We start from the raw sequence: 15,720 nt of genomic DNA, 5'->3' as shown, positions 1-15,720 counted from the left end.
TAATATTAATCTTTATTGTATTTTTCAATAAAATTTGAGATTATAACATGTAGAAGCAAAAAATTTTAACCAAACTATGTCATTTCCTTTTTTCTTCTTTTCCTGGGCAAGTCACCTATACTTTGCTTCATTTTTTTAATTCTTCCAATTGGCTCAATCTAGTGATACTTCAAAGCTTTTTCCCAGCCCCAAAAGTAAGGTGGATAGAGCCACCCATTTTAAAGTAAAGCAGCCTGTGCTATCCATGCAGAGTAACATCAGTAAACTAATAAGAACACAGGTCAACACTTTCAGCTTCAAAAGGAATTTAAAAATTAGTTTAAGGATCCCCTAGACGATCTTAACTCTTTTAATTAAGCCTTTCCAGGGCTTCCCTGGTGGTGCAGTGGTTAGGAATCCGCCTGCCAATGCAGCGGACGGACACGGGTTCAAGCCCTGGTCAGGGAAGATTCCACATGCCGCGGAGCGGCTAGGCCCGTGAGCCACAACTACTGAGCCTGCGCGTCTGGAGCCTGTGCTCCGCAATGGGAGAGGCCCACGCACCACGATGAAGAGTGGCCCCTGCTCGCCGCAATTGGAGAAAGTCCTTGCACAGGAACGAAGACCCAACACAGCCAAAAATAAATAAATAAATTAATTAATTAAAAAAAAAAAAAAAGCCTTTCCAAGTAGATAGTAATCCTAGTTTTTGTTTCTTTCATAATTGGTCATATGGAAGTAAAGCCAGATATTCCATTTTCTCAGCATCCTCTACTAATAAACTCACCAAATCCTTCTCAAACTAAGAAATCCCTAAAATTCCTTTTTCCACTATACTTTTTACAATTAAATGGAGAGTTGATACTAAATGTCATCCTGCCCCACTTAAATCTTCCAAGTTCTGTGAATGTTCATTCCTTACTTCACAAAATAAGATCCCCTATGATGCAAATAATACAAGAAATTATATATTTTTTCAATGTTAGTCCTATTTAAGTATGTTTCTGTCTTTTCCACCTTCCTACAACAAATGCAAGCGCAAAGGGAATGGAGTGCTAAATGCTATATTAATCACATGAAAGTTATAAAACACTTTAATCAACATAAAAAGCAAATTTCTGTGTTAAATTTTAAGCTAGATATATAATTTATTTTATTTGACTTTTCTAAAAGTGAACTAGAAAATAAACTTAGATCCTTCCTTTGAAAACTGAATTTTATAATCTTCAGAGAGTGATAATTATTTTTACCAACAATTAATGAGTGAACCATTTAAAAAGAATGTTTTTTTCTTAATAATAAAACCTTGCTTATACTTTCAAGGTCTCCTAAATCACACATTTAAGTATCCCACAAGCAGTTAATGATCATCAAGTAAGTAAACATCCAGTTACTAACTACAAGTAAGAACAGGAAAGCAGGATAACATACTTTTGTTCCTGAGGGGGGAAAAAAAGGAATCTTAAAGGCTTTTATTTTGTAATCAATCAGCTTTCAAAAAAAAAAGTCCAGCTTTTTTCTGTCTCTTTAAAATCTAAAGAATTTAACTGTTGAAAGCTATTAATTATTTCTGTGTTCAAAAATGTCTAGAAAAAAATTAATGTGAAAGAACACTGTTACTGTTCAATTAAAGAATACAAAGGTTTTTCTTCATAGGAAACACCAAAGCAGATGATGATTTAAAAAAGAGAAAATATAATAAAAGATTGGGATCATTTACTCTGAAATAGACAACCAAATGCTCCGATGACTTTTTCCACAACATTCACGTTCCCAATTCAACAGTGCCATCAAGTGGTACAACATGCTAACAGATTTCCCAAAACTCAGTTTCTCATTTTTTAGCAAGGGGAGGTCCAATTATAAAGTCTCTCACAAAAACTCCAGCAAACGCTCCTAAAAGCTGGAGCAGGAAAAGCTGTCCAAGACTTAAGTGAAGCACTTCACCTTTGAAGAATATTCTGTTTATATTAATGTAAAGAGATTCTGAACATATATCCATCTGCTAAAACATGGCAAAATCCATATGGCTTCAAAGTCACTAAAACCAATACCAGGTCCATCTATATTCAAAACAAGGAACTAAGAGATGCTTAAGTACGTTCCCTGATTCTGGCTGACTTTACACCTGAAAGTTTGCTTAGGTGAGGGAACCTCTGGAGGGGCTAGGAGTGTTCTCTATATTGATCTAGGTGTGGATATACACATATACTTAAGATGTAAGCACTTTATGTCATATGATCCAGCAATCCCACTGCTGGGCATACACCCAGACAAAACTATAATTTGAAAAGATACATGCATCCCTATGTTCATAGCAGCTTGTACAATAGCCAAGACATGGAAACAACCTAAATGTCCATGGACAGATGAATGGATAAAGAAGATGTGGTACATATATACAGTGGAATACTACTCGGCCATTTGCAGCAACATGGATGGACCTAGAGATTATCATACTAAGCGAAGTAAGTCAGACAGAGAAAGACAAATACCATATGATATCATATGTGGAATCTAAAATACAACACAAATGAATACATCTATGAAACAAAACACAAACAGGCTCACAGACACAGAGGACAGACCTGTGGTTGCCAAAGGTGAGGTCAGGTGGGGGAAGGAAGGGTTGGGAACTTGGGATTAGCAGATGCAAACTAGTATATATGGGATGGATAAACAACAAGGCCCTACTGTATAGCACAGGGAAATATCAATATCCTGTGATAAACCAGAATGGAAAATATGAAAAAGAATATATACATGTATAACTGAGTCACTTTGCTGTACAGCAGAAATTAACATTGTAAATCAACTATACTTCAATAAAATTTTTTTTTAAAAATGTAAGCACTTCATGTGAAATTTCAATTATATGTGTGGACAGTTATACTACAAATTAACTGTAGGATGATACATAAATATATAATTAAGGAGGTTTCTAGTAGATTTCTTTTCTGTGGATTCCTTCAAATTAACAGGCTAAGAGATATAATGCCAGCCTTTTGAGATTTTTTTTTAACTATGTATTTAATGAAGGAAGAACACAACTGAAAGTTAAAACAGTGATTCACATCAGGTATTTAAGAACTGTAAAGATGGAATAAATCAATTTTTAAAACTTTTGTGCTGCAAATGATACCAAGAAAGTGAAAGACAACTCACAGAATGAAAGAAACCATCTGCAAATTATATCTGATAAGAGACGTGTACAAAGTATATATAAAGAACTCATACAACAATAATAAAAAGACAAATAAAACAACTTAAAAGGAGGTAAAGGATTTGAACAGTTTTCCAAAGAAGACATACAAATGGCCAATGAGCACATGAAAAAATGCTCAAAATAATTAGCCATTAGAGAAATGCAAATCAAAACCACAATGAGGTAAGATTCCACTACACACTAAGATGGCTATAATCAAAATGGGGACAATAACAAGTGTTGGTAAGGATATAGAGAAACTGGAACCTTCATACACTGCTGTTGGGAATGTAAAATGCAGCCACTGTGAAAAACAGTTTAGTGGTTACTAAAAATGTTAAACATAGTTACCCTAAAACACAGCAATTCCACTCATAGGTATATGCCCAAGAGAACTGAAAACATAGACCACACAAAAACTTGTACACAAAGAGTCACAATAGCATATTCATAATAGCTAAAAAGTGGAAACAACTCAAATGTCCGTCAACTGACAAATGGGTAAACAAAATGTGGTATATATCCATACAATGAAATATTATTCAGCCTTAGAAAAGAAGGAAATTTTAATACATGCTATGATTTGGATCAATCTTGAAAACCTACTAAGCGAAAGAAGTCAGGCACAAAAGGCCACATATTTTATGATTTCATTTATAGGAAATACCAGAATAGGTAAATCCATAGAGACTGAAAGTAGATTAGTGGTTTCTTAGGATAGGGGAGAGAGTGGGCAGGGAGGGAATGGAACTGCCTGCTAATAGATATAAGGTTTCTTTTAGGGGGACAAAAATGTTTTAAAATTTTATTGTTGTGATAGTTGAATATATTTAAAACACTGAACTGTACACTTCAAATGGGTGAACTGTATGGTTATGTGAATTATATTCCAAGAAAGCTTGTTTTTTTTGTTTTCTGCTTTTTTAAAAGAAAAGAACTGTAAAAACCTTAAGAGTTATCAAGTTTAGTGCTTCCTAAACCAAACTATACAAACTAGGTAAGACAGCTTAAATTCTCTACCACATACACACACATATAAAACCTTCGGGTCCTCACAGTCATAGGCACTCAAGTAACTATTAAATGATTCATTCTGGTTTTTATAGTCGGCTCAGGCTGGAGGGGCTAAACGGATAAAGGAGGGAATCCTGGCCATAGAGAAGAATAAAGACATTCACTAGGATCCATGTCCTTTGGGGGGAGGGGAGGGAGATGCCACACAAAGAGAGAGGCGCCCCTTTTTCTAAAAATGTTTGTGGAATGTTCATGAAAACTGACTATATAAAAGGCCGCAAGAAAATTTCAAAAAATTCCATAAAGCAAAAGTAACACAGTATTCTCTAATCACAGTGCAATAAAAATATGAATTATTAACCAAGCCAGAAAACAAAACAAGAAAGTCCCACTACCTGGAAATTTCAAAACTCTCTCAAATATCTCCTTAGGTAACAATGGAATAACAAACTGAAATTGGAGAATTTCCAGAAAACATAAAAATAGAAATCACCACATGTCAGAACTAAGAGATACAGCTAAAACCAGGGTCAAAGGACAGCAACATATAATATTAAATGCCAAAAAAAGGAACAAAATGAATGAAAGAAACCAAAAAAGAAGAAAATAAAGATAAAATCCAAAAATAATGAGTAAGAAAACAGTAAAACAGTAGAATAAATACATAGATAATCTAGAGGCTGGGTTTTGTGTGTGTGTGTTTGTGTGTGTGAAAAAAACTAAAATGAATAAACCACTAGCTAACATAATGCAGAGGAGGAAGAAGAAAGGAAAGGTATTATACAACTACAGGATTGTTTGTAATGGCAAAGACTGGAAGTCCAAAGTGGTTAAATACAGTACATTCATAAAAAGAAACACTGCAGCTTTAAAAAGAACAAGAGAAATCTTTATGTATTGACATGAAAAGATTTCCAAGATATACTGTTAAGTGAAAACAGTAAAGTTCAGAACAATAGGTATAATAAGTTGCCCTTGTGTAAAAAAGCAGGAAATATAAGAATGTTTGCATGTTCTTGCACATGCAAAAGCAACTTTGGAAGGATGCAAGAATCAAGACAGTGGTTTCCTACTGGGAGGAGTAGGACTTGGGTAGATGGGGAGACAAGGATAGGAAAGATATTTTTCAGCACCATGTTTTATACTTCAGTGTTTTGAGTCCTGTGAGTGCATTACTATTTTTTTAAATAAAATTTTAAATTTGCATATGACCAATATTAATTCATCAAATATTTTCAAGCCCTTACTGTGTATCAAACACTACACTTGATGTTGTAGATGTTCAAAATGAAAAGATCTGGTCCTCTTTTAAAGGGCCCATATTTTTACAGTTTCATAGGGATACAGGCACAAACCAACACTGACCCAATATGCCTAATGTAATGTGCCGAATTCTTTGTATGTATGAAGACATTAAGTCGAAAGTCTATTAAAGAGCACCTATATATACGTAAGGGAAATAAAGATGGTTGTTCAGAGAAGATAACTCTTATGCTAAGAGTTCAAGACTGGAGATTTTCCAGTGGAAAAATACAGGATATCCCAGATAGAGCAGAAAGCAGAGGCTTGGAAGCAGAGAACAAAGGGTATTCAAGAAATCATTACAGATCATGATTTTCCAAGAAGAGTGGCTAGAATGACGACTGAAGAAGCTGAAAAGGGGCTAGATGAGAAAGGGCATTGTAAATACCAGGTTACATAATTTTATCACCTTCTGTCTGTGAGGCATTGTGCTCAGTGCTGAGGATAAAGAAGTAAACGTGGCCTCCCTCCTGCAGCTTAGTCTAGACAACAATGTCCAGGGAAACCAAGAAACAGGTTTTTTCAGTAGTCTGATGCGTGACCCTTCCTGTCTCTGGTTCTGTTGCCTCTATCAGAAATGCTTTCTACGTTCCCTCTCCTCATCCATCCCTCTCCTAGCTCATTCCTTTCTCAGGTCTCGGATTAAATGACCCTTGTCCCAGGCAGCCTTCTCTTACTGCCGAGACTAAGTCAATCAGTTCCCCGTGTTATATACTTCAAAGCATGCTGGGATTCTTCCTGTCAACTGCACTTAGAATTCTCTTTCTTCCTCTCAAAACTGTAAGCTGCATGAATACGAGTTGAATCTGTCTTGTTCACCACTGTATCTCCAGCACTAATCACAGTATAGAGTAGACCCTTAGTTAATGAATAAATTTTAGAACATAATTTAACCTTTCCTGATCACTCAGGCTGAATATAAGAAACCTAAATTATTATATTTATATATTTCAGGTATATAAGACTATGTGGTCTCTTCCTCATAGCTCCAAAAGGATATACATTTTAAGTACTTGTATCTTTATTTTTTTCTCTCCTCTCAAACCATAAATTGTCACTTCCTCCTACTTTCAAGTCTGTTTCTAGAAGATTCCAACTACTTCTAATTTGCAGCTAACTGCTGAGCTAAGCACATAAATCCAGTTATAAAGAATGTAACTGGCATAAAACCAAGTAATAGTATATAGTTTTTCAGGAGTTTTCTCCGGGGTGGGGGAGTGGGAAGGAATGGGGATAAAGGGAGACAAGATGCTCTCTTATCAGTAAACTATTTAATATTACTGCATAATTTCTTTTGTTAACAAAGCCTTTTATTTTTGCTAAATTTGGTTCATTCTATGCTAGAAGTCCAGATAATTGTTACTACGTTTCTTCATTCAAATAAACAGTTGAAAAGACAACTATGAAAGTAAACACTCCACTGTATAGGTAAAGAAAAGAATCACTTTAAAAAACTGGTCCAAAATATTAAGGAAAAAAATATTTGAGTTTGAAATTTTGAGTTTGAAAGTAGAATGTGTCTCACAATCAAAGGCTTAAAAGTAACTGGCAATATTCTTTTCTTTCTTAGTTGTACATGAAATAATGATGCACCTCATAACTGATGGCACCTAAGATTTGATGAAATGCAGTACATAATTTTAGATAATAAAAAAAATTCATCTATGATTTTCTCAATTAGATAATTCTGAATTATCTACTCACTATATTAGCACATTCCATCTCCCTTGTCCCACTAAAATGAAAAAACAAATGCTCATTAATGCTGCTGCTGACAGGAGATAAAAACCAATATAAAGGAAAAAAGTAGTGATTTGGTTTCACTGCGAAATGTTACCATTTAAGAGACCAATGAATGAACCAAATTAAAATTTTGCTTAAGAAATATTTAGTGAAGTCCCTCAGAATCCGTATCTTCTGGGGAAAGTATCTATCTTAGCTATGATGTATGTAATCATGATAATAGTTAACAAAATCCTTTAATTATTCACTGTTGAATAAACAGAAATGGATCTCCTCCAGGTTCCTAAGGTCAACAATCTATGACCTGTTGTGGTCCTAAAATATGCGGGTGAAGTAGGGGTTTTAATTTAGTGTAAGTTAGAGCATTAGAATTCTCTACCAGCATTATGAAACGGAATATGTTTCTTGAATTACCAGCAACATAATCACTAATGTGACTTCCAAGTCCAAACTAGCATAATTACAAAAAAAAAACTTGAAATTTTTCATTTAAACACAACTCTTAAAAATTAGATACAATCAATTTAGTCTGATCTTTCCACAAAATAAAAACTCTCCAAAAAAAAGATATACCATTTATTATTTTTTCTCCTCAGAGGCAAAAGTGCAAACAAGTTGCTTCTAGCAATGATTAAGTTATTTAAGTTCCTATAATTCTTAAATTTTTTCTCTCAAAATAACAGGAAAGCATCAGAAGAAATATTCCCACTAGAGCTCATGAACAAAAATCAATGAGAAATAAGTTCTAGAAAATATGCTAACAACAATGATAATAAGTTCTGTTGACAAGGGATATTTTCTAAGAGATAATTAAATAAGAACTTAGACCTTACAATCATCATTGCAGGGTAAAAACACTAAGAAATTACTGTTGTTTTTTTTTTTTTTTTACCTACCTTTGTCTGGGAACTATAAAGAGCGCCCGGACCAGTTTCTTCCTATTTGCTTTTGTGTTCATGTTCATGCAAAAATCCATTGCTGCCTATAGGAGAAAAAGCAAACTTTTTTCTTAAAAAAATATCCATTTAGCTACTGAAAGCAGAAACCCTGCATGCTACAATGGATTTCTAATAGTTCCTAAACAGTTCACAATGGTTTTAAGATACTAGTATTATAAGCATATCCCAAACTTTAAAGATCACTAAGCTTAAACTCCTCTCTCCTTTTATATCTCAAAATATATGTTTCATAAACTTTTTAATTGCAACCTAGTGTTAGAAACAGAACTTCAAGTGAGTAGATTGAAGACGCACCATGACATGTTTGGCAAATAACTATATGAAATGTGCAATCCATGCTTTTGATCTCATAAATCAATGTTAATATCAGGAAAGTTTTCTGGTAAAATGTACAAAGTAACAAGAAGCCAGGAACCAAGAAAATTACTAATGCTAATAAGGATAACCAAAAAAGAATAAAGACCAACTATGTATGAGACACAGACACAGATTATCCCCAGAAACATGTAAGAGTAAGTGCTTCAACACTGAGTAAAAATGTTTACTGTCAACAATCAGATCTGGTAACAAACTAAAGAAACCACATCATAGGACTACAATAAATATCCATAATTATTATTTAGTATAGCAATCCACTATTCTATATTTTAATAACAAAAATGTGTTCAATATTTCATCAATAGGTCTAACATCTAATATAAGTGTAGAAGAAAAGCTACGAGAAGTGTATGTTCCGGGAAGCCATTAGAAAACAAAACTATGAGTAGTTGGTATTTTTTAAATACAGGTATATATATTTTTTAAACATTAAAGATTTTCAATATACATGGTTTAAGAAAATAACAAGTTTAAGTTATACTTTAAAAAGAAAAAAACTATTATCAAATATCCTTTTGGGTATCTCAAGTATTTTCCTTCCATAGGTTCACATGATTATTTTATCATTAATCCCAATCTTTAGGTAGATTTGAGGGTCAGGTAACAAAGATCCTCAGATTTCCCTACAAAGGGTTTCAACTCTTCAACAATACACTCACTGAAACACCTCCCATTTGATTAAAACTTTTGCTGAAAAAATGACACAACTAATGGTGATTAGATTCAAACCCAGGAAACTAACTCACATTGAAAGTATTCACCAAGATTGAAACTGTCACTATTAGTCAAAAGTAAAACCAATGTAAATTTTTTCTTCTGCTTGTAAAGGGAGTATAATAAATTTCATTAAAGTTTATATTTTATAACATTAAAGCTTCTTACAGCTAATTAGAATAACAAAGAGAAAAGGTGAAAATATACTAAAGTTCCTTCAAGTAATTCACCATATGAAACACTGAAAATTTCTGGACTAGCATAATAAAAATCCCAAAGGTCATGTACTCAGAAAAGAAAATTGGTTAACACTGGAAAACTTCACACACACACACACACACACACACACACACACACACCCCTCAAATCAACAATTTTGAAAAATATAAAGAAAAAATTTTAATGGCTAATAATGGCCTATGTTTCAACATAAACTAGGAAACAAAAAATAAGATGTACTTCAATAACTATTTTAGAACATTATCCTTTAAAAGGCAATAAACGCTTTTCCTACCACAATAATCAAAGGCCAGTTAGATGGAAAAAAACTACAATGCTCAAAACTCTGCAAAGATTAGGAGTTCGTAAAACATGTAAATGTCTGGTACACATAGTGGTGGCTCAATAAATATGTAGAATAAATGAATAAAAGACTACATGAAAACTGCCAGAATTAATAAATTTGAGGAAATTAAAAAGAAAAAAAAAGCTTCACATGTATATTAATTCTTAGATTTAACCAGCCCTGCCCTTTGGGGAGAAATGAAAGCAAAGGAATCACTGGGGTGGTGTCTGTCTGCCTGGGTTACAAGTGCTGCCTGACAACTCAACAAGCAGTTTTTGAAAACCTGTTTCAAAACGTTGTAAGTAAACGAAAGACAGTTCAACAATCATTTTTTATTTTTTTAAGTAAAAATAAACTCTTCTGATCATCAAATGCATGCAGAAATAAGCATCACCATGAATGACATTACCTGCAGAAGTCACCTAAAAGAAATCTTCACTTCGGGTTATCTATTGTTACGTAAGTATTGAATTCAAAAGAATTCTTAGATTTTTCTATTTCTCAACTACTTTTCCCTCTTAAGCCATTTGGACCTCTGCCAATATAGATGGAAAAAATTCCTTTCATGAGGAAGCTGACTCCCAGGAGGAACCCACTGGGGTCCAACAGGGCAGGGTAACCTCCTATTTTCCATCTGAACCTCCAAGAGCTAACCCAGAATTTAACATATGGTCATTACTGAGCTGGGCACTGCAGGATACTTTCCAATACAGATTCACATGAGATCTTCCCACTCAACTTTCAGGATAGCACTCAAACTGGCTGCAAGGGTGTGGCAGGCATGTCAAGGTATCTCTCATCCTGCTGATAGCCAGTGAATATATGAAAATTTAGCAGGGGAAAAATTCAATCATATCCCAACCTTAGGAAAATAAGCAGTTGTTTAAAAGGTAGTCTCTGCTATAGAAAGAAAAAAAGACACTATCTCTTCAGAAAACAGAAATAAATGCTGTAATTACTAAGTTTTTGAAAACTGTACATTGACCTAATTACTCCAAGAGGTGATTAGCCAATTTGGAATTTTTTTCAAGCCTATTTGATTATATGAATAGTTACTGAAACACATCTAAATTATTTGTAGAAGAGCTAAACAAGCTGAAAGTCAAAAAACAACTTGATGTCTGTAGTACTCTATAGGGAACCCTCAATACATTATGGGGAGAAAAAAGGATAAAAGATTACATTACACCTTGACTTAAAAATGATCTAAAGCAATGATTTTCAAACTTTGGGTCTCAAGAGTCTTCTACACTCTTAAAAATGATTAAGGACCTGAAAGAACTTTGTTTTTGTGGGTTAATATGTTTATCAGCAGTTACTGTTTTAGAAGTTAAAACTGAGAAATTTTCAAAATATTAATTCACATAAAAATACCAATAAATCTATTAGTTGTTAACATTTTTTGGAAATTTTTTTTTAATGAGAAAAGAATTTAGTGACAGAAGAGTGGTACTCTTCTAGAAGATACCTTAAATTCTCATATCTATAGATTCTCGTATCTATTTATGCACTCAATCTGTTGTGACATGTTGTTTTGGATGAAGTATATGAAGAAACTCCAGGGATTTCTCTGGTGGTGCAGTGGTTAAGAATCCGCCTACCAATGCAGGGGACACGGGTTCGAGCCCTGGTCCGGGAGGATCCCACATGCGGTGGAGCACCTAAACCCATGCACCGCAACTACTGAGCCCGCATGCTGCAACTACTGAAGCCCGAGCACCTGGAGTCCGTGCTCCGCAACAAGCCCAGGTGCAGCAACTAGAGAAAGCCTGCACGCAGCAACAGAGACCCAATGCAGCCAAAAATAAATAAATAAATTTATTTAAAAAAAAAAAAGAAAAAGAAACTCCAGTTTCACACACATATGTAGCTGGAAAGGGAGGCATATTTTAAGATCATTTTCAGTAATTATAGATATTCTTTGATACTTCACCAAAATTTGACAAGTGGTAGTTTCTTAACCATTAGTTGCAATGTGAAATCAATGCAATGTGTATCAACTTCTCATGCTCTGCTAGATTAAAATCCATTGGTCTATCTTGCACTGAGTAAATTTTTAATATCCAATCAAGATTTTGTTGACCTTATGTACTGGTAATTCAGAACAATGGTTCACTGAGCTATGCAGATCTTCCAAACACTTATATAGTATTTTTAAATTACATTATTTAACATCACCACTCATCAGAAAAGTTTCACCAATAAAGCCTCTTCAGAAAAGAACTGGGAAGATGTCAAGCTTATGGTGGTGGACATAAATTTTCCAAAATTCTAATTTTTGCTGGAAACTCAAATTTGTCCACTGGCAATAAATACTTTTAGTTGTTTCTCTTGAAGTGAGAGGCTCACCTGTTCATGTTAGAAAAATGTCTGCTAAACACCCACATCTGAATAACCACAGTTTGTCCATCAGTTCTTTCAAGTAAAAACGGTATTCTATGTAAAAAGCAACTAGTTTAGCTTGCAACTCAATCACACAAGTGATTGAGGCAACCTTTTCTTGAGGCAACCTTGAGATAGTATATTGAGATAGCATATGTGCTTTACACGTCCTTCTTATTTTATCAAGTTAAAAGGAAGTGTACTCAAAGACTGAAATGAAACAAAACTACTCCAATTTTTATGGATTCATCAGAGATTCCTAAGTGAAAGGAGCATTGTTCTTTTAATTGCAAATGCACGGCAATGGCTACTAGTACATTCTGCTACCCATGCAGCTTGATTCGTGTTAAAATGCCAGCAGCTTTACCCATCATCACTTTTGCAAATGTCAAAAAGAGTGAAAAAGTGGGGAAAAAAAATCCTAGTATTAGTATGGAAAGAGTTTTGACCTTACAGACCCCCTGAAAGTGCCTCAGAAGATACCAGGAATCTACAGAGCATACTTTAAGAACTTCTGGTCTAACATAGTATTTCCCACACTGAGGAATCCCTATGTGAAGGGGAGAGGTGTCAAGCTAACAGGATTCTAGAGACAGTTCCACCCCCAAACACAACATCTACAAACTGGCTCCCACTGTATGTGTTTATTTTGAATTCCCATATTAGATTCCATTTGAAGAAATGGTTCATTCTACAGCCAAAACAGTCCAAAAACCATAGACGTTCCTAATTAGAGCTATCCTACAAGGTCTACGTGCTTGAGTAAAGTCACACAGAGGCAATCATACCTTGTCTATCAGATCACGGTTGACACAGTTGGGCAATTGCTGGAGAAAAGCATCTACTATGAGCTTGAGATGAGATCCAGTGCTGGCTTCTTCATCCTCTTGTTCTAATATGAAATTGGTTTTTAAACAGGTTTTAAAATATATATATACATAGACAATATAAGAATAAAAACATCCAGTAAGAAGTTATCTGGGGCATAGATAATCTAGAGCACTTTTCTTACTCATGAAAAAATGAAGCATTTTTTGAGATATTACCCTAGAAAGTGTGGGTATCTTTAGAATCATAACCCTAAATCACTACTGTCTTTCAGATATCAACTATAAAAAGGCAAACTTTTACATGAGAAGTCACAAGTTGCATGTAGTTTTATAGTAGATCTGCTATTTTAATCTGTCACGCATCCCTTCTCCCATGTCTTCAATTAACAGTACAATCATCGCTTGCCCTCGAAGGCAATCCATGGGATTCTGATGGGGAAGGGTGCTGCCCAAGCACAGACACCACCACTCCTCTCGGCCACAGGCAAGCATGACACAGGACTAGCCAAGTCCTTCCATGAGGCTTATACACAGACAGCGGGAGACAAGCCCTCTTTTCTTCTGATGTCACTAACTGGTTTGAGCCAAGGGTAGCCTCCAGCCATGCCTCCCTCCCTTCATGACATGGATAAACAGAATCTGCAGTAGGAGACAATGAAGCCCATAGAGAGAAAGGCAATACTGACAGAAGGTATCTTTCTAATAAAGAATCCTAACTAATAAAGAAACTTGACGGGAAGTATTCAGGAAATAATTAACAATGTGATATTTTTATTACTAAATATAAAACATTACTCAATTATAAAGACAGATAAAATTACATCAGATGAACTGATATACTAATTGTCTTTTTATCTCTCAACTTTCAAATATACTTATGTTAAGACTGTAAAGATTATATCAGAATTAAAATACATTAAGGACAATGCTAGCAAGTAGAGAAGTGTAAGAAATATCTATTAAGATTCAGATTATCACTAAAGTTTGTAGTCACATAATATAGGACATGTAGTATTTCTGTTCCAAATCAAATTCCAAAAAAGTGATGGCCTAGAAACAACAGGAAAACAAGGAATAGAAGAGTAAAGACCCATATTCTCAGGCAAGGGCTTTGTGTAGAAACACTAATCCAAACTTGGGAATTCCCCGGCAGTCCCGTGGTTAGGACTCCGTGCTCTCACTGCCGAGGGCCCGGGTTCAATCGCTGGTCAGGGAACTAACATCCCACAAGTTGCAGAGCGTGGCCAAAAATAAATAAAATAAAACAGACGTTTAAAAAAAAAAAAAAACAACTAGTCAAAAATTAAAATTTTTGGCAAAAGTGTTTACCTTGCTCATCAAGAAGTTTCTTTGTAAGATCTTCAGCTTCATCTCCACCCTCTAGCTCCAAAGTGTCATCATTAATCTCTAGGTTCTCCAACTCAAGCTCCAAATCATCAGGACTTGATACCTCCTTATTATCCTTAGGTTCCTTTGCCTCTGTTTGAAATCAAAGAATCAGTACCTCTGAATTAAAAGTCATATTGAAATCCTGCTGCAAAAAATACAAAGACTCACAAAGTCTGCATCGTTTGTCTTAGAATCTACATTTATACCTGGCAAGAAATTTGATATATTCAGATTTTTAAAAATACATTATGCTCATTGAGAACAAAGACCATAACTTCTTTGATTCTGTATGCCATCTGTTCACTGAAGAAATGAACAGATGGATGGATTGATGAATTGATGAATGGAGACATACATGGCATGAGGATCTGTGGTAAAGATGAGGGGAAGATAAAGCTGATTAGATAAAGTGGACTTAAATTAATTAAGATGTCCATATTATTCTGTCATTCATTTAATCTAGTGACTCAATGTTCGTATTACAAAACTAGTAAATAAAAAAAAATTTTTACAAATATTATTTTGAAACTAATCTTTATAGCACTTTAATATAAAAAAATTTGTCCTCCAGCATTTACCTTTGTAATCATCCTTGTTGGACTCTTTATTCTGACAACTTTTTTCATTATCTTTAAACAAGATGGCTGGAACAAAAGCTTTCAAATCAATGAGGTTCTCATAAAAATTCCGAGCATCTTCATCTTCCCATATACCACCTTCCAAGTCATATTCTCCAGGTTTACCAGGTGTAAATATATCAATTCCAGGCGCATGCTCTACAATAAAATAAATCACAAGGAATTAAAACCAATGAACCTTGAATGTTTTGATTAACAGACGCTTCTTCAATCCACAAGCACTCTGGACTGTTCATGTAACCATCTTTACCAGAAAATCACAAACTGTGTTTTAAGTAAAGCTCTAAACCAGGACAGACAAGAGGAAAGCGTAGGATAAAGATGCATTTCTCTTAAATGTTTTAAGCAACTGATATGAGATTAAGTAGCCATTTGATATATTAGGCCCACCTTCATAAAACCTAAAACCAATATAAGAAATATATAAGCCTGGTCATTCCTAAACATCCAGCTTAAAGTCCCACCTCCCCTATGATGCATTTTTTTAAGACTCGCAACCCTCTGTACAATTTATATCATAATTATCATCACAAGTTTATGGTTTATCTTACCATAAACCCTTAAAAGCAACCCCTTTTGGTATTAACTTGGTATAAGACAGATTGCCATAAATGGTCAATTG

The 15,720-nt window shown here is 34.5% G+C and overlaps 1 protein-coding gene across 2 annotated transcripts in view; it reads right to left on the bottom strand.

Annotated features, from left to right (window-relative positions):
• UPF2 (UPF2 regulator of nonsense mediated mRNA decay) overlaps positions 1–15,720 on the bottom strand; it is a 92,071-nt gene that overhangs the window by 54,384 nt on the left and 21,967 nt on the right. For both annotated transcript variants that reach the window (XM_057543488.1, XM_057543489.1), the window contains exons 5-8: positions 15,039–15,236; positions 14,401–14,550; positions 13,030–13,133; positions 8,140–8,225 (exon numbers count right to left, since the gene is read on the bottom strand). In XM_057543488.1, coding sequence (XP_057399471.1) covers positions 8,140–8,225; positions 13,030–13,133; positions 14,401–14,550; positions 15,039–15,236 — 538 coding nt within the window. The remainder of the gene's footprint in view (positions 1–8,139; positions 8,226–13,029; positions 13,134–14,400; positions 14,551–15,038; positions 15,237–15,720) is intronic.

The sequence above is a fragment of the Balaenoptera acutorostrata genome, chromosome 3, assembly GCF_949987535.1.
Source record: "Balaenoptera acutorostrata chromosome 3, mBalAcu1.1, whole genome shotgun sequence".
Taxonomy (NCBI): domain Eukaryota; kingdom Metazoa; phylum Chordata; class Mammalia; order Artiodactyla; family Balaenopteridae; genus Balaenoptera; species Balaenoptera acutorostrata.
Note: the sequence above shows the minus strand (reverse complement) of the source record. Positions and strands in the feature narration are given on the sequence as shown.